This window comes from Sylvia atricapilla, chromosome 31 (assembly GCF_009819655.1).
Source record: "Sylvia atricapilla isolate bSylAtr1 chromosome 31, bSylAtr1.pri, whole genome shotgun sequence".
Classification (NCBI taxonomy): domain Eukaryota; kingdom Metazoa; phylum Chordata; class Aves; order Passeriformes; family Sylviidae; genus Sylvia; species Sylvia atricapilla.
The window spans coordinates 298,439-321,451 of record NC_089170.1 but is presented as its reverse complement, the minus strand read 5'-3'; the positions used below and the strand labels follow the sequence as shown (position 1 = coordinate 321,451).

At 50.4% G+C, this 23,013-nt stretch overlaps 2 protein-coding genes across 2 annotated transcripts in view; one reads left to right on the top strand and one right to left on the bottom strand.

The window, feature by feature from the left end:
• The window catches only part of LOC136373105 (uncharacterized), a 90,001-nt gene that overhangs the window by 39,092 nt on the left and 27,896 nt on the right, over positions 1-23,013 (bottom strand). The window lies entirely within an intron of this gene.
• LOC136373107 (zinc finger protein 418-like) lies at positions 1,865-22,111 on the top strand. The gene is made up of 2 exons (XM_066338054.1): positions 1,865-2,004; positions 20,034-22,111. The coding sequence occupies exon 2, from the start codon at positions 20,066-20,068 to the stop codon at positions 21,476-21,478; it is 1,413 nt and encodes a 470-aa protein (XP_066194151.1). The 5' UTR covers positions 1,865-2,004; positions 20,034-20,065; the 3' UTR covers positions 21,479-22,111.

Below are 23,013 nucleotides of genomic sequence, written 5' to 3'. Positions count from 1 at the left end.
TGGCCTCATCAGTGTCCTCGTTGATGGCCAAGATCTCCCAGTTGACCTGAAGCTCCAAGACCTCTCCAGTCAGCCGGTGCCAGCTCTTATCAAGCGCAGCCACCGCCTCCCCCCAGGCTCTAGCCGCGGCTCTCACATTGGCCCAGGTGGTCCTCGGGGTGGCCTTGAGGGTGGCCACGGCCTGGCCCAGGGGAGTGACACCACGCTGGCACAGGGAGGTGACATCACCGTGGTCCAGAGTGTCCCGGAGGGTCCAGATGAATTTTCTCAGGTCTGCGTGCAGGGACTCTGGGTACAGGACCGGCCACAGGCGTCTGCGTGGTGCAGTCACGGTGGCCACGAGCTCGCCCAGGGTGGCCACCATGGCCACCAGCGCCTCCAGTATCTGGGGAGGAGACAGGGGAGGTGGTGCGGACCTTGTGGCACTTGTGGTTGCCTGGGGTGGCCCCTGTGCCCTCCTCTCGTCCCCTTTGTCCTCTCCCTGGACAGTTCAGCTGTCCCCTCTGTCCCTTTGTCACCCCTTTGTCCCCTCTGTCACCCCCCCTGCCACCCCCCACTGTCTCCCCTGCCACCCTTCTCATCCCATCTACAACCTCGTGCCATCCCCCTCGCTGTTCTCCACCACCTGCCACCCTCGGTCCCCTCCATCTCTCTGTCATTGCTCCCCTTCCTCTCATGCCTTCCTGTCCCCTTTGCGATTCCCTGTCCCCTCCAGCCGCCTCCCGTGTCTCCCCTGTCTCCTCCCGCCCACCCCGTGCCGGGATTGCGCACTTGGCGGGGCTCCATGGCCGCCGGGGACATTCTGGCGACAGTCTGGGGACACTCCGAGGGACGAACAGGCCCAAAGTCACAGTCGGCGACGCTCCGGAAGGGACAGGGCGAGGTGACGTCACCACCGGACACCCCCCCCGCCCTCGGGCCGCCTGGCGGGACACCGCGGCCAGGGCCAGCAGCGGGCGACCGTCCTCGGCCACCCCCAGGGCTGTGACCCTGGGGGGACACGGGGACACCGCACAGGTGGCACCAGCGACACGGCAGTGCCACCGCCCCAGTGTCACCAGTTCAATTCCAGGGTCACAAGTGTTTTGGGGGTCCTGGGGGGGGGGGGGTGTGGGGGTTCCCATGTGGGAATTCCAAAGGATTTGGGATTTCCCAGTTGAGAACACGGGCCGGGGGTTTAGGGGTGTCTAAGAGGGGGCGTGGTAAATTAGGGGCGTCCCTCGTGATAACGGGGGGTCTCGGCTGATAAGAAGAGGGAGAGGAACAGGAGCGAGCCCCGAGGGACCCCCCGGTGCCGGGGACCCCCCTGTGCCCCCCAGTCCCGCTCGGGCCCCCCCAGTCCCGGCGCTGTTCCCGGGGGTGAAACGGGAGGGGCCGAACCCCCGGGATGGGTGGGGGGCCCCACCTCACTTGGCTTTGCTTCGTTCTTCCCAACGCTGCGGGAAAACGACTTTGGGAGTTTTCTGCCACAAATCTCCCCCCGCCTCCGCTCAGCCCGAGGGCGTTGGGGGTTTTCCCTTTCGGGGGAAATCAAAGCCACGCGCTGATGCTCCTAATTCGGGCCAGGAGAACCGACGGCTTTCCTCGGAGCCGGTGGCGGCGAACACGCAGGGCTGGGCCAGGCGGGCCGGGAGCTGCGGAGAACTTTGTTTGTGTTTTCAGCTCAATCCCGACTCGGGCCCGGGCCCGTCCCGGGGCTGTTCCTCATCTCCGGCTTTCCCCTCACACAGCCCGGGGGCGGGGCCTGAGAGCGCGGGGCGGGGCCGGGCCGTGTGCAGAGCCCGCCCCTCGCTGGCCGCCATTGGCCGATTCTGCCGTCAGTGCCGGTGGTGGCTGCGCGCTGATTGGGCGGAGCGGGGCCAAGCCCGGCCCCGGGGCCGCCCCCCGGGCGCCCGTGGCTGGTTGGAGGCGCCATTGTGGGAGCGCGTGTGCGACCCCGGGAGCGGCGGCAGCGGCCGGAGCCCGCTGAGGCGGCGGCGGAGCTCGGAGGCGGCCCCAGCGCAGGTGGGAGCCGCGCTCGCTTGTGCCGGGGCTCGGGGCCGGCTGCGGCCGGAGGGGGCGGCAGGGGGCTCTGGCGGCTTCCTTGTGCCGTGTGGGCGCCGTGTTGCCCGTGGCCTGAGGGCGCTGCGGGAGCGGCTGCCCGCGGTCTCCTTCCCGCCGCTGCCTCGGCAGGAGCCGGTGCCGGAGCAGCGCTGGCCCGTCCCGGTTCCCGTGGGTAGGACGGAGGTGGCCGCCCTGTCCCCGGGGCTGTGCGGGAAAATTCCCGTCGCCAGAGGTTTGTGTCCCCAGAGGAGACCGAGGAGTCCTGTAAAAGTGACTTTATGGATGAGCAAAGGGAGAGGCCGTGCGGCATTTGCCGTGGGCTCTCTCCAGTTGTTGTAGGACGCGGGCTCCTTTTTATCCTGATTTTCCCTTCTGCATCTCCCTTGGAAAGTTCCGACTTCCCGATCCGCCTCCGGCATGTCCTCGTTAATATGCACCCCGCTTTTGTATAACATCCGATGTTCATGGCTCTGTTCAGTCTTTGTTCTTCTTCTCCATGGTCAGGAATTTCGCGGGACCTTGGCTGAGCAGCAGTCCGTGTCAGTGAGTAACATTTTCTGGAAGTGATGGTTTCTCCCGTTCCTTCCTCATCCCCAAGTCCCTGGCCCTATCTCCAAGCAGATTCACTCCCTGACTCTGTTTTTCCTTGCTGGGTGCCCTTTGGCTTTGGGCTCATTGTCAGTGAGCTCCTTCCCTGTCCTTCTGTAGCCGTGTGTGGCTCAGGAGGCCTGGCTGCCACCTGCATCCCCTTGCTCAGCTGCTGAATGAGCTGCCCTCAGCAAGGTGTCCTGCACGGCCCAAAGATGAGAGTTGCTGCAGCACAACAGAGGAGAAAGAGCATTCGTTTAACCCCTGGTGTGCCAGGGAACCACGAAACCGTGTCCCATTCCCATCCTTTCCACGTTTGGACTAGAACAGGAGCTGCTTTCTCATTTCCTTTGTTACCTGTTTCACCACTTTTCAATTGTCATCTATTTGCCAACAGCATCTTGAGTCATTTAATTTTCCACCCTGTCCTCCTTCTTCTGCTAATAGATCATCTGATATCATCCTATGGTGAAAGAAATGTTGCATTCTTGGTTTGAGTGGATTGATGGGGCAGACTCAGGCGCTGGATCTGTCTGGTTGGTTTTTATTTCGAGGACATCTTGTAATCTAATTCTGCCATTGAAATGATCAGTGGGTTCTCTGGCTCCTGATCTGAATTGGTTCGGGTTCCCAGGGGCTGCTCCCTGTGGTGTAGAATTTGTTCTGGTGGCTGTTCATCTTTTCCCCATTTCTGGGGGCTCCCTCCAGCCAGGGCTACATCAATTGATCACTTTTCTCTAATTAAATCACCACTTATTTGGATTCCCGACTGATTCCTCTGAACTTGTGGTAGCACAAACCCTCCATTGGTCTAATGCTCCCTGTGTGACACAGACAGTGACAGCACATGTTGGAGTGAGGAGAGGGATGATTCCCCCCACTTATTGTAGTGAAGTTTTCACAACATTCTCCATTTGCTGTTTCCCTTTGCAGCTGAAGCAATTTGTGTTGCAGAGTCAGAAATCCTCACTGTGGGCTCTGCCTTTGGCTGTGCCAATTCCATCTGTGCAAGCAGGCAGAGCTTGGGCTGAGGGCCAGAGGGAATCAGCCCAATTCCTCCCCCAGGCAAGAAGAGCCTGGTGATTGTCCACACTTTTCCCCAGCAGTGTTCATTTGCATTTCTAAAGCTCCTCTCCGGGTGGCTGAAATGAAGAGTCTCTTCCAGAGCAGACATTGAATGACTCGCCTGTAGTCCCCCCATAATCTGCCTTTTTCTTTGTTTGTATGTTTAACAATATTCTAATAACTGTTTGTGAGTTAAAGCGTCACCTTTAAATCTCTTCTAGATTTGCAAAATGCAACCTAGAAGTTAACATGGAAAAACCTATGGCAGAATTTTGCTATCACTTAGTGCCACACACAAACATTCACAAAATTATCCGAAAAGAATCAAGTTTTACCTACTTCTCCAAGGACTAAAAGAAGTCCTGACCCAAACCTAACTGACTATATGAAAGTAGGATTATTACAAAAAAATATTCTAATTGTGAAATCATTGTTATATGTGTGTCCCAATAATTGACTGGACACAAGCTCAATTAAATCAGATTGGAATTTATTGAGCAAGCGACAGTAAACAAAACAGCGCTGGGCGGCCGGGAGAGTCTCCTGCTCTACCACGGTCCACACCACTATCTGAGAGTCTCTGCTTTTATACTTTGCAGCTCCCTGATATACGTGTATTTTTCTGTTTCTCCTGTGATTTAGCAAAGTGCTGCTGGGGAGGGGTCTTTATCCGCTTCCCAGTATTTGGTGGTCCGGTGGTTGTGGGAATGCTGCTCTGATCCCTGCAAAAAACTGGTCACTCAGCTTTTCTTTTGTTTGCTTTGCCGGATGTTTGAAGAGAGGGTCTTGGCGAGAATACCAGGTGCTTCCTGTGATAGGTTTAGTGAACAATTACTGATTGGTAATCTATCATAATGCCCCCTTTTTCTTTTTTTCCATTTTGTTCACTGAACCGCTGCAACTCCTGTTGACTCAGAATCAGAGCTTCGGCTTCTATACCTTCATTTTCATTTGGCTCATATTTGGCTTGGATGAGCATTAAGTGTGCTGCTTCTAATCTACTTTTTATTATTTCAATTAGTTTATTGAATATACGTGGTCCAAACGTTAATCCCAGAACTAGCAAGATTACTGGTCCTGCAATGGTTGATAACAGTGTAGTTAGCCAGGGGGAGTAATTAAACCAGGACTCATACCAACTCTGTTGAGCTTCTCGTTCTCGTTTTCTCTTTTCCAGGCCTTCTCTGAGTTTAGCCATGGTATCTCTTACCACTGTGGTATGATGTGGATAAACACAACATTGTTCTCCCAAGGCAGCACACAATCCCCCTTGTTGAAGAAACATGAGATCTAACCCTCTTCAGTTTTGTAGGACTACTTCTGACAGTGACCTGACTGATTTCTCTAAAGCACTAATTGATTCTTCTATCCGAGCTAAATCTTCATCTACAGCTATTCTTAATGATTGGAATTTTTGATTCTGCTGAACCAGTAAAGTTATTCCTGTCCCTGCTCCCGCAGTTCCTACAGCTATCAAGGCAGCGACTGTTAGGGCAGAGAGAGTGATAGGTTCTCATTTCTGCAAATGATGGGAGTTTAGGTGATCATACATGAAATTTTCGGAATGGTATATTATTCTAGGGATAATAGCCACTTGTATACAGTATTCTTCACTCTCATTGAATAGTTTAAGGGATAGACAAGGGGTGACTCCTGTCTTGGAACAAATCCATTTGGTATTGCTGTCTGGTACTAGCCAGTCTGCAGGTGGTTTTTCTTTCAGGGAAGTTATTATTCCGCACAGGTGTTGTCTACCTGGGGGCACGTTACCTATGCGCCTTCCCTTCCCAGATACGTATTGCATTGTTATCCCTTGTTTCTTCTCTCTCCATAGACACTGGGATGGGTTTGATCCATTAATTCATCTTATTCTCGAACGGACTCCTACTGATTCATAAAAAGGTGGTTTGACATCATAACATAACCAACAATGTTGGGTTAAGTTTGGGTTAGTAGAGTTCAAAACTTGATATGTGGTATTTAAGAGTTTCCACAATGGGTCATCTTTTATACTTGAACTGGGATTAAGTTCTGCTGTATTGGTAATATTTAAGACTGGGGCCTCTGTTATGTGTGGAGCTTTTGAGTCTCTCAAGTGGCTAATAACTGGGTTGGGACCTACTGCTTGTGGTTCAGGTGTTACCATTTCTTTCTTGATAAGGAACAACCCACCTCTGGTAGTACCAGACTTCCAAAATCTCATGCCCCATGTTTTTCCAGTCATCCAGCCGGGATCCATAGGCTTAGATATGTTCACATATATGAATTTACAATTTGCTTTGCCTAGTGGGATGCCACGCCGGGGGCCTAGCTGAATGCCACCGTATGAATCCTTTTCAGGTGGATCACATCCCCATGGTCCCCACCCTACTTTGAGGGACTTATCAGGACCCGCTCCCAGGCTCCAGTCAGCTGCAATAGTTTCACATCCCCAATATGCACAGTAATAATGCCCTGTACTATTGCAATATCCTTTCCCAGGATTTGAACTTGGACAGATGTAGAATCCCTTCAGATTCGGACAGGGTTCTATGGGCACTGTTGACAGAGTGGGCATAAAACTAGGGGCTCCCGGAGTAATGATTGTCTGAATCACCTGCTGGTCTTCCCCTCTAATGGTTGGTGTTCATATTGATCAATTTCCGTCATTACTAAATCACAGAATATTACAAATACCATAAGCCTTAACGCATGCCGTGAAGGGTGGGAGTCCTTTTGTCTACATATTACTTTTAAATTTTCTTTTGATCTCAGGGGCTTGCTAGAGCTTTTGCCGATGGAGTCATAGGTGCCTTTTTCTAGTGATACGAGACAGCTTTTCCAGCATTTTTGCACAGTCTCATTCATGGGACTTTGTTCTCCACACTTTCTTACCCCTCTGCCTCGCCCGTCGACTCGGTTGCTTTGAGCCACCGGGGGTACCATCTTCTCGGCAGCCAAGAGTATTCTTCAGGAGCATTAATGCTGGTTCACTTGCCTCTGCTTATAAGATTCCAAATTTTTATCTTTTCACTAAAAGTATATCACACTTGACTCCTTCCAGAGCTCTATGGTCACACTCCTCTATAATTTCTGTTATGAATGGGATTGGTTCGTTGGAATGATACCAAAAATATTCAGGCCGAATTCCACATACAAATATCCTTCACAATTTCACAATTCATTGGAACTCCTCTTTTTTTTTTTTTTTTTTTTTTTTTTTTTTTTTTTTTTTTTTTTTTTTTTTTTTATACTTTAAAGTGTAAAGCAAATTTAGAGATTTCCCTTTCTTGTTTCCAACAAGGGCTACACACCCCAGAAGGAGGGTATCCTTATTGGCAATAGAACCACCACCATTCTCGGCACACTTTACAAATACAGCATACAAAAGGGTAGCAATTACAATTAGGATTTTTCACATTAAATTCTAATATCACTACTATTTACATGTGGTTCAGTTACTTCATGATAATTGCTCATGTGTCCTTCTGTTACCAATCAGTTCCTTTATGTGCTTTGAATCTCCAGGTATGCCGATAACTTGCCAGGAAGAGGAGTCTTGGACAGGCCCTTTCACTCGGCTTGCGTGAGTCCACCCTCTTTTGGCTGTCCGGATAGCAGTTTCTGTAGTGAGTAAAACAACGTAGGGTCCTTCCCAACGAGGAGTCAGGGAAGACTCTTTCCATGACTTAATCAATACTTTGTCTCCTGGTTTGATTTTGTGCATTGCCACATCTAAAGATGGTCTCTGGACTACCAAACCTTTGGCTCGCAGTCTCTGCCTTCTAGTCATTAATTGTATTAAATAGGGTTTAATTTGTGATTCTTCTAATTGGGGATGATCCTGTGGAATTTCTAGATCATATGACATTGCATATAACATTTCAAAAGGAGAAATCCCGACATCTGTGCGGGGCTGCGTTCTTATATTCAGTAGTGCTAAGGGGAGGCACTTTACCCATAACATTTTTGTTTCCAACATCAGCTTTGTCAACTGTTTCTTTATTTCTCCATTCATCCGCTCAACTTTTCCTGAACTTTGTGGATGCCACGGAGTGTGATACTGCCACTTAGTGCCTAAAGACTGGAGAGTCTCTTTTGCCACTTTAGACACAAAGTGAGGGCCCCTATCAGAATCAATTACCTCTATTGCCCCATACCGGGGAATAATTTGTTCTAATAGTATTTTTACTACTGTCTGGGCAGTAGCCTGTGCTGTTGGAAATGCCCCTACAAAGTGAGTTAGATGATCTACTATCACTAATAGGTATTTGTATCTCCCAACCTTCGGTAACTCAGTGAAGTCTATTTGCGTCTTTGCAAATGGCCTATGGGCTAATTCTCTTCCTCCATGTACTTTTTCTCTTAACTGATGTTTATTGACTTTCTGACAAGTCATACAGTCTCCTTCAACACGTTTTGCAATATTATGTATCCCAATGCACATGTATTTATTTGCAAACTGATCTACTAATGCTTGAGTTCCCCAGTGAGTTAGATCATGAAATTTCTGCATTATTCTCAGGGCCAGAGGTTTTGGGAGAACCTCGCGACCATCTGGGAGTTCCCACTTCCCATTATTATTTTCCCTAATTCCCATTTGACTCAATCTGTCCTTCTCTTGGATGGTGAAACTCAAAATGGGGTGACCTCTGTCATGCATGGGGCAGTGTGTGTATTTCTTCTCATCACATGTGCACTTTATTGCTTCTAGCCCAAATTTTTTCCAGCAAACATAACATGGGGGCTCATCCAAGTGTTCTCCACAGACCTTGCACTCTGCTTGGGTTTTCGCTTTACTTATGCACCCCTTTAGAGTCATTAATGCAGCCCGCTTAGCCTCTTGATCTGCAAGCTTATTTCCCCTTATCAATGGGGTCAGCCCCCTCTGGTGACCTTTTAGATGTACTACTGCTACTCTTTTAGGCTGCCTAATAGCTTGTAGGATTTGCGTTATCAGTTCAAGGTGTATTAACTCTTTACCTTGGGAATTGATTTAACTCCTTTCTTCCCATATCTTCCCGAAGGTATGTACTACCCCAAAAGCATGTTTTGAGTCAGTATATATAGTCCCCACCTTTCCCGCCAAGAGCTGCAAAGCTTTTAGCACTGCATATAACTCACAAGCCTGGGCTGACCAGCTGGGGCTTAGGGGTCCTGATTCTATCACTGTAAAGGTTGTTCCATTAATTATTGCATATCCTGATTTCCTCTTTCCTTCTACTACTTGGGAAGATCTATCCACAAATAGTTTTTCACCTGTTTCAAGCTCTTCTTCTTCTAAGTCTGGCCTGATTTTTGTTTGTTCCTCTATATTGTGAAGGCAGTCGTGGGTTAAATTTTCACTAGGTTCTCCATATAGGAACTGTGAGGGATTTTGCAGTGCCGTGGTTTCAAGGGTTAATCTGGGAGAAGAGATGAGGATGCTCTTGTACTTAACTAGTCGAGTATCAGTTATCCATTTATCTGCTTTTTGCTGTAACACACCCCTAATATTATGGGGTGATAATACTTTTAGTTCCCCTCCGAAAGAAGCACTCCTAGTGCTTCTTCTACTAGGAGTGCAGCTGCCACTATTGCTTGCAAACACGTGGGCCATCCCCGGCTTACTGGGTCAAGGAGTTTGGAAATACATGCTACTGGCTTTTTGCTCCCTGTCCATTCTTGAGCAAGTACCCCGAATGCTGTCCCCTCTTCTGTATTCACAAATAGGAAAAATGGCTTTTTCAAGTCCGGTAAGCTTAGGACCGGGGTGTTTACCAATTCTTCTTTTAATTCCTCTAGTTGGTTTCCATCTCCTTGGGTCCACTTTACCAGGCCATCTCTTATCAGCTTAGTATAAAGGAACTTCACCTTTTTACTGTAATTCTCAATCCATTGTCTGCAGTACCCAAATAAACCCAGCAGCTGTCGAACTTGTCTTTTAGTTTTCGGAGCTGACAGCGATAAGATACCGTTAACCCTTTCAGGATCTAATCTCTTTGTCCCATTACTTAACCTATGTCCTAAATACTTCACTTCTTTTTCAACAAGCTGTAATTTAGACTTTGATACTTTAAGGCCTTGCAGGCTTAGGAAGTTCAGCAGTTTAATGCTCTCTTGCCTGACAGCCTCCTCGCTTTTTCCTGCCAGAAGCAGATCATCCACATACTGGACAAGAGTAATCCCTGCAGCCGGTTCATGCCCCCTTAGAATTTGTTCTAATGCTTGGCCAAACAAATTAGGGGACTCCGTATAACCTTGAGGGAGCACTGTCCACCTTAGCTGTTGTTTTCTGTGGGTATCTGGATCTTCCCACTCAAAAGCAAAATAATCTCGACTTTATTCACTTAGTGGACATGCCCAGAAGGCATCTTTAAGGTCTATTACACTATGCCATTTATCTTCAGGACCTAATTGGCTTAGGAGGGCATGGGGGTTAGATACCACAGGAAATCTTGCAACTGTTCTTTTATTGATTTCTCGTAAGTCATGCACCAATCAGTAGTTTCCATCTGCCTTCCTTACAGGCAGAATAGGTGTATTAAATGGAGACATACACGGTTCTAACAACCCTTGTTTAATCAGTCTCTCTATTTCGGGTTTTAACCCTTGTCTCCCCTCTTTAGGTATTGGATATTGCTTAACTTTAACCGGTATCTCTGGGTTCTTTATAGTTACTGTAAAGGGTTCAATGTTCAATCTTCCCACCGTCTCTGGAGTATACCATACTTCAGGATTTATTTTCTCTTCATCCTCAGTCCTTAAGGGACACAGCTAATAGTAAGTTTCTTTCCCACTACTTCCAAGTTAATTCCTAATTCAGTCATCAAATCTCAACCTAACAAATTATAATCGGCCTCAGGCACTAGCAGCAAAGACCCTATGCCGAGTTTAGAGTCTGTTTCAAACAATACATCTTTAATTACAGGTACCTTGAACGGTTCCCCTTTAGCTCCAATAACTTGAACTTTTTCTGAGGATATTTCATACCCCCAAGGTAATTTTTGGACGGTTGATCTCTCCGCCCCTGAGTCCACTAGGAAATCAATTTCTTGTTGATGGGGACCCACTTTTAATTTTATCAAGGGCTCAGTTCTTTCTCAAGTCCCCAGTAAATAGAGCCCCTGACACCCCTATTCCTCCCTGAACATCCATTCATTCATTATCCTCTTTCTGCAATCTTTCTTAACATGTCCCTGCTTTCCACAGTAAAAGCACGTTTGTACACCTCTGTCCTCCTTCGGGGGTCTCTTTGTCCCAGATTCTTTGTGTTGAGCCTCAAATCCCTTTCTGGAATCTACTGTTCTCTGCCTGTCTCTGACTGCTGCCAGCATCATTCTAGCTTGTTTCTTGTAAGCCTCATTTTCCTGCCTTACATAAACTTTCTGAGCCTCTCTCAACAATTCATCTAATCCACGATCTTGCAAATCTTCTATCTTTTCTAGCTTCTTTCTGATATCTGCCCATGATTTGGCCACAAACTGGGTTTTCAGCAGGGCTTGTCCCACCGGGGTATTAGGATCTACCCCGGAGTACAACTGGAGACTTTTTCGTAACCTCTCCAGCCATTCAGTGGGGGTCTCATCCTTCTTTTGTTGTTCATTAAAAGCTTTATTGATATTCTGCCCCCGAGGGACTGATTCTCTTATTGGTGTTGCTAGTCCCACACTCTCATTCTGGCCCTTCTGATCATTCCGCTCTCTTCTGCTGTAAATAGGATGCCCCGGATAGACTGGATTTCATCCCAGGTGTATATGCTGGGCCCTAGAAACTGGTCCACCTTTTCTGCAACTCCTAAGGAATCCTCTAACAAGTTCCCCATTTCTTTCTTAAATTCCCGCACATCTCCTGAATTCACAGGGACTGCTACATATCCCATACCCGGCTGCGGACCCCCCATAGCAATTTCTCTGGGTGGGTATAACCCGCTCTCATGTTGTTTACTTTTCGTCTGACTCCTTGTTACTCTCCGGTGTTCGTCGGGAGAACCAGATGTGGAGTCTGTACCATCAGGGTAATTTGGCACAGAAGGGGGTGCAGGCGGAAGAGGTGCTGGGGGAGGGGGTGGTGGTATATAAGGAGGAGGTGAAACAGGTACTTCATCCTCTCTTCGTGTTTTCTTTTTCCCCTCTCCCCCTTTTTCTTTTAGAGGGTTTAAATTTATCCTAGTTTCTGACCTGATCCAGAGATGTGCATGCTCACTCTCCTCTGAACTGAAAGGTTCCCTGGAACTTACATAAATGTTCAAAGCCTGACAAATCCAATCCTCAAAGGAACCAAACACAGACCAGTATAGGTGGTCACCTCTAATTTGCTTTCCACCCCACACCTCCATACAATAGTGAATCATTTTTACTTTACTCTTACCCTGCCTAGAAGGGTAATCATCCCAATATGTAATCATCAGTCCCAGAGGACTATCTGGCGGTATCAGGGGGAGCTTTGCCTGGGGTCCCCCACCCATGGGATCAGAGGGCTTGCTTTGCCCCTGTCCCATCTTCCAGAGTGCCTTCACACACACACACACAGTTCGCCTCCTTTTCGTGGCCCAGTCCCTCGCGGGATATGGGAAACGCACTACCGAGGAGTGCACAATCACATAGTCCTCCACTGGATGTCTCACAGCGACACACTCTGGGATACCCAACCCCAACCGAACGGATAACCGGCCTATACTTACGCACTCCTGCATCTTCGTTCGGGCTTCGTGCACAAAGATTATGGGGTTGCCGGCTTTCTTTTGCTTACTGTCAAATTTTAGGGTTCGTCAGTAGAGGCTCAGATGGGGTGCTACCCAAACAGGGGCCGCTTTTCAGCAGGGCGCCTCCCCTGTATGGGGACCCCCACCAGTTGCCTCTATCCGAGTCACAGAACCAAATTTGTTATGTGTGTCCCAATAATTGACTGGACACAAGCTCAATTAAATCAGATTGGAATTTATTGAGCAAGCGACAGTAAACAAAACAGCGCTGGGCGGCCGGGGGAGTCTCCTGCTCCACCACGGTCCACACCACTATCTGAGAGTCTCTGCTTTTATACTTTGCAGCTCCCTGTGATACGTGTATTTTTCTGTTTCTCCTGTGTTTTAGCAAAGTGCTGCCGGGGAGGGGTCTTTATCCGCTTCCTGGTAGTTGGTGGTCCGGTAGTTGTGGGAATGCTGCTCTGATCCCTAAAAAAAACTGGTCACTCAGCTTTTCTTTTGTTTGCTTTGCCGGATGTTTGAAGAGAGGGTCTTGGCGGGAATACCAGGTGCTTCCTGTGATAGGTTTAGTGAACAATTACTGATTGGTAATCTATCATAATCATGTCATGGAAACTGTGAGAAAAAATTCTCCAACAATATCTTTAGTGTTAAGCGAGTCAGGACATTCCTTGATTTTGGCCAGGATGTAAAACAGAAATCATTTCATCCACGTGTAGCCCTGGTGTGCAGAGAAAATCATTCCATGACATGTGAGTTTCACTAGATTTTTTTCTGAATTTTAGGCAGTGTGAACCCATAGAAATCCATTGATTTGATGTTCATTGCTTCCAAGCTGGGAAGTTGTTAGTGTGTGATTTCCTATTGGAGCTGGGTTTCTTTGCGTCTGATGTTAATTAAATGGGCACTCCTGGATTTCCTTATCAACCTTTTCCAGAACAGGTGTCTCCAACTATTCCAGGGACAGTGTCTGTGGTATGTGTTGGTTGCTGTTTGCTGATGGTCGTTGATGATTTTTTGATGGTTGTTGTCTTTCTGAGTGTCTTTTGGGCTATTCCCAGTCCCTTAGATGTTAATCTCATTTCTGTTGAGTGGTGTAACATCCCTTAAAAAATATTTTAAATTCCTTTTCCCAGGAGAAAGGCAAACCAACCCTGAGTAGAGAAATGAAACAAAAAGTAATTTTAACGTTGGTCTATTTCCCATCAATGTGATCCCATCCATCCCAGTGTGTGAGTGTGACTGAGAGCCAGAGTGGAATTGTCCCGGTGCCTTCCCCAGCCCCTGTGGCAGTGCAGGCACAGAAAGGCCTGAAGCTCAAGCAGTGGCAGCAAGGCTTGGCCCCCAGTGTGTGGAGATGGCCGAGGAGGTGCCCAGGCAGACGATTCCAGCAGAGGATCTGTGGGCAGGCACAGGGGCTTCCCCCGCTGTGGAGCCCTGGCTGCTGCTCCGGTGCCTTCAGTGCTGCTCAGTGGCGGCCTCCCACCGTCCTCCTGCAGCCGGGCAGTCCAAATCTCCTTTGGGGCTGCAGAGCCCTTGAGCCCAGGGTGAGGGGTCCCCCCGTGCTGAGCTGTGCTGGGGCTGTTCCTGTGCTCGGGGACACTTGGAATGGGCCACGCCACTTGGCCCCCAGTGGTGCTGCTTCCCACTCCTTAGGCAGGGCCCGAGGTCCTGGTTGGATGCTGTGAACAGCAAAGGCCCGAGGCAGGGGCTGTGCCAGCCCAGCTTCCTGGGGGAGAGATTTCACAAGACAGGATTCTGGCCACAGACTGCTTTAAATACACATCCCTTATCTCCAGCCTGCACTGCCTGGAGAATTACCAGGGTAAGGAATTCCAAAGATCAATTCCAGGGGAGTTAATTGAATATCTGTTCTGGATCTGGTTCTTATTCTTGCAAAAGCCAATGGCAAAAGCCTTTCCCATGGCATCTTGGTTTCTGTCACCAGTTTCCAAAGGTGTTTCTTTATCTCCCCATTCATTCTTTCTACCTGACCTGAGCTCTGGGAGTGCCAGGGGTTGTGAAAGTCCCACTGTATTCCTAAAGCTGCCATAACCCCCTGAAGGATCTTTCCTGTGAAATGAGTTTCCCTGTCTGAGTCTGTTGCTTCCACAATCCTTTCTCTTCCAGTTATTTATTGTAGAAATATTTTATTAAGTGATCCAGTGATTCCTGAAGAAGTCAGAATTGCTTTTGGCACCCTGTGAGGTGACATGGTGTCAGCAGAAGATGTTTCAGCCTTCCTGCTCAGGGCATTTCAGTCCCAGGCTCTCACAAGCACACACAGCTCTGCCGGTTGAGCTGAGCATGTGGGGGGTAACCTGTGCTTTGTCTAATTCCCTTTCCTAAATAACAGCGTGTCTTGTACCTCTTTTCCCTTCTCCTGCCCTTGAAGACCCATCCCTAAACACATTTTCTCCCTCAGGCCAGGGGATGTCTCATCAGTCTCTCCTAGCCTGGCTCTGGAGCTCTGTCCCCTGAATGCAGTCATGGGTTTCTTCCCAGCCCCTGTGCAACTGTTCAAACAGGAGGCTGGGTTCAACCTTCCCCTGTCCTCAATTCTAAATCCTCCTGTGCCACTGAACAAGTTTCCTACTGTAATAACCCAGCACTGCTCTTTTGGTTCTCAAAGCTTGAACTTGATGCCAGACCTGAGCAACAGGAGATCCTTGTGCTGTCAGTTTTCAGGCCTCAGGTCCCATTCAGGCTGTGGCTGCACAATTCTGCAGACAATGAGGCCACTCTGGCCACTGGGTTAAACATTTTAGCCCAAGAATTCCTTTGGCATGGCCCTGTTTAACATTCACATACAATTTCTTTTCTGAGTCTGGAAGAGCCATAGCTGGGGCATCAATAATTTTGGTGTTTTTTTTCATTTTCACAGGTTTTGTTCTCTTTCTTATTGTCTTGGTTTGGGAAGACAGGTATCTGCCAAGGAAAAGATGGAGCTTCCCTTGGAATGGAGAACGTAAACCACTAACACAATCACCTCCTTTTTTCCAAAATTATTTCAGATAAAAGCTTTTAGGCAAAAGATTTTGGAAATAGAAATAGCAGCTCTTTACTTGTATGTATAACAAAACAAAACAAAACAAAACAAACAAGCCAACCACAACTACAGCATTGATAACAAAAACAGTACCAAGAACTTCGAGGACTTTGCTTCACATAAACCCCAGGGCAGTTTGGTCTCGGTGCCTTTGTAGGATCCTCAGAGCACCAAGCTGGGAACAGTGGAAAAGTCTCAGGCTGGTAGCTGGAGTGGCAGGGTGTCCCAGCAGGGCAGGGGCAGGGTGTCCCAGCAGGGCAGGGTGTCCCAGCAGACAGGGGCAGGGGCAGGGGCAGGGGCAGGGGCAGGGTGTCCCGGCAGGGGCAGGGGCAGGGTGTCCCCAGCAGGGCAGGGGCAGGGTGTCCCAGCAGGGCAGGGGGCGCAGGGTCACTCGGTAGCAGATGAGCAGCGCTGATGGAACCACGATGGCAGGGCAGGGCTGGCCCAGCTCTTGCAGGGAGGCAGAGAAGCTCAGAATTCCAGGGCGAGCAGGTGATGGCAGATTTCCCAGGACTGGACTCCTCCAGAGACAATGAACTCTTCTAGCAGGAGCACCAACCCAGCCGCTCTTTCCTCCCGCCCCGAACACCAAAAACCAGAGTGCCAGGCTGCCCCAAGCTCTTCCTTTACCTGCCCCAAAACCCTGCATTATCCCCCCACCCTCCTCCGAGCTTTGACCATTCCGTTGTTTTGTTAAATAGTCTTAAGTACGACATTTAGTCTCCTTGGTAACTTATGGGGAAAAAAATTCTTTAGAGTAAAAAGGAACAAAACCTAACCCCAAACACTCATGTCCATACCACAACATTGAGGCTGTCTGCGGTTACAAAGTCATGCAGTGTTCTGGCTAGAACAGAGAATCCTCAGTCCAGGTCCTGTAATTTCCTGTTAATCCTCAGAATTGTCACAGCTCCTTTTTAGTCCTTGGTAACTTTAGAGATTCCCTGCACATTCTCTGTGTCAATACACCACAAACCTCTAATCAAAATATGTCCCAAATATTTTACCTTTTTCTCCACCATTTGCACCTTTATTTCAAATACTCGAAGATGCTTTTTAGCCTGAAAATGGAGCCATTTCACAGATGCTTCTTCTACCACTTCTTGTCCTCCTGTTTGGAGCAAGTCATCCACATCCTGCATTAACCCAATCCCTGGGAGTGAGGTAAATTCTTCTGATATTTTCTGCAAGGCTTGCCCGAATAAGGTTGGTGCTTCTGTGCATCTCTGCAGAAGGACCGTCCATGTCTTTCCCATTTTCCCTTCTCCCTCTTGTTCCCACTCACAGGCCAAACCCTGTTCACCATCCTGTGTCAGTGGCATCCCCAGAAAGCATCTTTGACACCAAGTCCTGAATGGTGGCAGTGTGAGGAGGGAACCTGGTTCCAGATGGTGGAAGGATCTGAGCCTGTGGGGTGCCTGGGTTTGATAATCTCATTTCTTCTTCTTAGGTCCTGCACCATTCCATGGATTCCATCTGATTTCTTGATGGGCAGCACAGGAGCATTATAGGGAGAGATCCCTGGCTCCAAAAGCCCTGCCTTGAGCAGGGGCTCAATAACAGGCTGTAAGCCCTTCCTTCCCTCCCGTGGAACAGGGGATTGCTTTTAGACAGCACTTGTCCTGGCTGCTCCAGAGTAGTTTGGAGAGGCTCCATATCTAATTTTCCCTCTTTCCCTGGGGCTGTCCACACTTGCAGGTTCACTTCAGCACAGGCCTTGCCAGACATTTGACACAAAGGTACAAGAGAAGTAGCCTGAGTAGCACCTTTGACAGTATTAATTTGCATTCTCAATTAAGCCATTAAATCCCTTCCCAATAAATTACAATCACATTTAGGAGCAAAAGAAAATTCCTGCATTCCAAACCCATCCCCCACATCTCCTGATAGTGGTTGAATAAAACACATCCCATCATCTTTCCCACTTGTCTCCTGAATAATCAGAGACATTTTTTGCCTTTTCCGCCCTTAGGTCTGAGATTGGATGGAGTGGCCCCTGTGTCTATGAGGAAAGGCCTCCTGTGGATCCAGCCCCAGCCTGGATGTTGTCAAGGGCTCCAGTGTGGTGGGTCCCTGGTGTAATGGGAGCTCTGGCAGCCCCAGGAATCCATGTCCGTGCAGGGGTGGACTTGCTCCTGCTGAGGGTGCTGCTGTGTGTGCCTGCAGTGTCTTGTGGCCTGCAGATGGAACCCTGCTTCCTTGCCCGGGGCTGTTTGGGTGGGCTCTCCGTGCCGAGGAGGGCACTGCCTGTGCCAGGTGCTTGTGGCCGAGCCCGTCCCCTCGGTGCTGGGGCCCCCTCGGGCCCTGGGCTTCATCCCTCAGGGGCTGTGGAAACTCTGCCATGGCCTTTGCCTTCAGCTCGGCCTTTTCCTCCTCCCTTCTTGCCTTCCCCTGCTGTGCCTTTGTGACCAAGTGCTGCAGGGGCTTCTTGTGGCCCTGGTGCAGCCCCCCTGAGTGCCTGTGGGTGCTCATCCTCTGACAGCTGCTGAGCTTTCTGCAAATCATTCCTTTCTCCAGCCACCCAAACCAAATCCTTAAAAGGTGATCTCGCTCCCTCCATGTGTAATGCCCATTTCGCAGCCGTTCCTGGCTGCTGTCCCTTGTTCTCCCCGTGCCCTGCAGAGCCCGTATCCCAGAGCCGGGGCCTGTGGTGCCGCAGTGTCCCAAGGCGGCTCCCCCGGCGGGCAGGGCCGGCAGCTCCACGGGGCCGGGCAGCGGCCGGGGCGTCCCGCAGCCTCCTGGGGGCCGGGGGCCAGTGCCGGCCCTGCCCGGGGGGTGCTGGGGTCAGGCAGCGCCCGGCGCTGAGCCCCGGCTGCCCCACAGCCCCGGCCCGGCCCCGCAGCTCCCCACAGGCCCCCAGCCCGTGCCCCCGGTGCCGCACCTCTGCGCCCGCTGCTGCCGCTGCCCAGCCCAGAGAAACCCCCTGCAATCCTGACCTCCTTGTCTGCCTCTGCTGGGAACCGGGGACACAGAGGATCTCCATCAGATGGGAAATTTTGAGCATTACACCCTGCTGAAAAACGTCCCAGTCCTCAGTATTTTTCTCTTCCTGCTCTTTTCAGTCATCCTTTTTCTTACCACGTAGATTCCTCCTGCTGCTTCTTGCCCTGACCGTATTGGTGCTCACTCCCCTTCACCCTCACCCTTCTCAGCACACCAACACCATCCATCCACTGCTGTCTAAAACCCTTCTGGACTTCCCTAAATGCCCCCCTGAGTGTCTGTGTCATTGATAACCTCTAGGAGAATGTGCCAACTGCCTCAACATTCTCCCCAAGGGACCCTTCAGAGATATTTTGGGATCTTTATCCCTTTTGCCAGGACCCCTTCCTTGCTTTCCCTGTTCTACCCTCCATGGGTGCCCTGAAATGTTTACTCCCTGAAGATCCCAGTGTCCTCACTGATGAGATTTTAAGTGCTCTCTTCTTTCCGACTCCTCACAGACTCCCTGATCTCTCACTGCTGATTTGTCTCCTGATCATACCCTCGGAAATATTCACCCCACTTCTGTGTAAGTAACGATATTCAGAGCTCTGTTAAGTCTTTGTTCTAGTCAAAGTTGATGAATTTCGCAGGACCTTGGCTGAGCAGCAGTCTGAGTGGTCAGTTAATAAGATTTTGTGGAACTGATGGCTTCTTCCATCCCTTCCTTATGTCCAAGTGCCTGGCCCTATCCCCAAGCAGTTGGGCAGCATCTGTTTGTAGAGACGCTTTCCTCTTCCTTTCATGTGGGTCCCCCGTTTGCAGGACATCCCCCCGGAGCAGGGTGTCCCCTCCTTGCTGTGTCCCCACCCCTGGGGCAGGGCTCAGCCAATCGCAGCACGTAGTTTTGATGACTCACCAGTTGCCAGGCAGACTCGCCCCTCCCAGCGTTCCCCACCCGGACCCCACCTGCGCCCCCCCTCGGCCCCAGCGCCCCCCGCGAGGGGAATTTGGGGAGGTGGGAGGGGGAGCGCCAAGGCCGGGCTCTCGGCGGGAGCGGCCGAGAGCCCAGCGCTGCCCCAGCTCCATCCGTGCCCCTCTGGTGGGATGCTGTGGGTTTGAGGGGGAAGAGGGAGCCAGCAGTGGGTGCTGGGCCTGGGGGCAGGGGGACAAGGGAAGGAGCAGCAGGACTGGAAACAAAATGGTCAAACGCTGCATGTGTGAGGAGACTGTGGGATTGTGCAGGAGGAGGAGGAATAGCAGGAGGAAGAGGAACATGAAGATAAGTATGGACACAAGAGAAGTAGAAAGAGAAGGCACAAGGTCCCACCCAATCCTGTATCTGCAGCCTCTTCCCAGCCCCATGAGCATTGCCCACCCCTCACATGCAGCAGGTGACTGTGGAGAGGGATCCATAATTTTCATGGGATTGAATATAGGTGCTTCTAAGCTTTATTGAGCTAAATGTTGGTCTTCTGTTACTTTGCAAGAGGCTTAATCTTTATAATTTAGAAGAGGTTTTGGCTGATTCTTGATGTTTTTTGGGGGAGTTTTTGATCTGGGTCTTTATGTTTGAAGGACTTCTGTGCTGAATCTTGGTGGTTTCGAGGTTCTTACAGACAGAAGGTGGCAATGACTTCCAGAGATGAACTTGGGCGAGGAGGAACCCCCAGCCTAAGGTGCTCTCCTTTTGGTTTTTTCCAGACAGGGATTTCTCATTCCCAAGGAGTGGCTGTATGGAGGAGGAGGAAAAGCCCCAGAGATCCCTCAGGAGGCGGAGCTGTAAACCCAGCCCAGGGAGCTGTGAAGAGGAAGGGCCCCCCCTGTGCCAGGAGGGCCGCCGGAGATCCAGCCAGAGCTCAGAGCTTGTGGAGAAGCCTCATGGAGGGGAGAAGCCCCACAAGTGCCTGGAATGTGGGAAGGGTATTGACCGGAGATCCCACCTGATCCAGCACCAGGTGACCCACACTGGGGAACGGCCCTATGAGTGTGGGGAGTGTGGGAAGAGCTTCAGGCACAGCTCCAACCTGATGCAACACAAGAGGATCCACACTGGGGAAAAGCCCTACAAGTGTGGGGAATGTGGGAAAAGCTTCAGGCACAGCTCCAGCCTGGTGCTACACCAGAGGATCCACACTGGGGAAAAGCCCTACAAGTGTGGGGAATGTGGGATGAGCTTCACGCAGAAGGGCAGTTTTGTGCAACACCAGAGGATTCATAATGGGGAAAAGCCCTATGAGTGTGGGGAATGTGGGAAGAGCTTCAGGCACAAGGGCACTCTTATGCAACACAGGGTGATCCACACCAGGGAACGACCCTATGAATGTGGGGAATGTGGGATAAGCTTCAGGCGGAAGGGCACTCTTATGCGACACAGGGTGATCCATACTGGAGAACGGCCCTATGAATGTGTGGAATGTGGGAAGAGCTTCAGCTACAGGTCTGGCCTGAGCAAACACCAGAGGATTCACACTGGGGAAAAGCCCCACAAGTGTGAGAAATGTGAGAAGAGCTTCAGCCAGAGATTCCAACTGACACAACACCAGAGAATCCATACTGGGGAAAAGCCCTACAAGTGTGAGGAATGTGGGATGAGCTTCAGAGCAAGCACTGACCTGATCCGGCACCAGGTCATCCATACTGGGGAAGGGCCCTACACCTGCTTGGACTGTGGGAAGAGCTTTGGATTGAGCTCTGGCCTGAGAAATCACCAGCTCATCCACACCGGGGAGAGGCCCTACGAGTGTGCCAAGTGTGGGAAGAGGTTTCAGACCAGCTCAAATCTCATCCTCCATCAGCGGATTCACACGGATGAGAGGCCCTTCCGCTGCCCCGACTGTGGGAAGGGCTTCAAGCACAACTCACACCTCACTGTCCACCAGCGCATCCACACTGGGGAGAGGCCCTACGAGTGTGCCAAGTGTAGGAAGAGGTTTCAGACCAGCTCCAATCTCCTCAAACATGAGCAGATTCACACGGATGAGAGGCCCTTCCGCTGCCCCGACTGTGGGAAGAGCTTCAGGCACAACTCACACCTCACTGTCCACCGGCGCATCCACACCGGGGAGAGGCCCTACGAGTGTCCTGAGTGTGGGAAGGGTTTCTCCAGTAGCTCTGACTTGACTCGACACCAACAGAGGCACCACTAAGGGAAGCCCTGTGAGTGTCCCGAGGGCGGGAAGAGCTTTGTGGACTGCTCCAGCTCCATCCCCCATGGGAGGATCGGCGTTGGATGATCCCCAGTGACCCCCGTTGGGCAGAGCCCTGGTGAGCCATGGTCCTGGTGGTCTGTGTTGGGAAGACTCTTGGCTGTGGAGGATCCACATCTTCCTGTCTCCCTGTGGGCACCTGGATGGACTCAGGGGCAGGAACATCCATTGGGACACAGACTGATGTTGGGATTTCCTTAGGGAGAGCTGCTTTGTTGACTTTCGTACCCTAGAAAGTCTTTTGTGTTCAATCCTATCTTCTGGTGGCATCAAGGAATGCTGGATGGTCTTGGAGGTAATTTACAGTCTCAGGGATTCCAAAATTTTGATTTCCTGTTGGCTGAGGGTACCTTCTACAGCCAAATGGTGATGATCTGGGGCATAGACCGAGATTTTGGAGACAGTAGGGTGGATACCCCAGCAAAAAAGGTTCTTTCTTCCCACCCAAGCAGATGGATCCTCAACTAGCATGGACAGGGAAATCCTTTTCTTTTAGCCTTGATACACTTTTCATTTCTCTTCATTCCTTTTAACATGTCCAACATTGGGGTAAAAATAAAGACCTTATACTAAGATATGGGGACATAGACATGGAGAGTGACACATGGACATGGAGGGGGACGTGGCCATTCATGGGGACATGGTGGACACAGCACAGATGGTAATATAGGGGACAATTGCAGGGATGGAAACATGGTGGGGAGACAGCCATAGGTGAGGATATGGTGGGACATGGCCAGTGCCATGTGTGGACAAGGCCATGGCCAGAGCCATGAGGGGAACTTGCAGGGGCTGGGGGCGTTTCTGGGTTTGAAGGAGTTGAGGGTTCCTGGGAGGGCCTTGGGGTTTGCTGAGGGCTTTGGGGACCCCAGGCGCAGCACCTCCGGCTGCGCTGGGAGACCCTGGCGGAGGTTCTGGGGCAGCTGCTCAAGAACCCCCTGACCTGGACCCTCAGCTGGGCATTGGGCTCCTGGAAAGGAATGAATGTCCTTGTCCCCAGGAGGGAAATCCCAGCACTCTCAGGGTGTTTGGGGACAGCTGAGAGGCCACAACAGGGAGGGGAACATCAGACAGAGCTGTCCCTTTCCAAAAGTATACCCCAAAAATCCCCAAACTCGGGGATTTTGCCCAGGAAAAAGCTGCCAGGAGCTGACAGAATTCAGGGAAAGGGGGGATGGGACCTGCCAGACTGAGCAGGAAGGGCTTGGAACCCTCAAAACCAAGCATGAGGGTGATGGTGGGAGGTGTGTGGACAGTAGGGAGGGGGTAGAAGAGCAGGGACAATGAAGGGGCTTGGGACCCCAAGAGAATGAGGGAGGGATTGAGACCACGAGATTGCTTTGGGAGGGGTCCTACTCTGTCAAGCTGTAGTGGTCTGAAAGCAAAACGAGTGAGAGGCTCCAAGTCAGAAATACAATTTAATGAGAAGAATAGGGAAAAAAGGTAAAATAAAATAAATGCAATAATACAAAAGA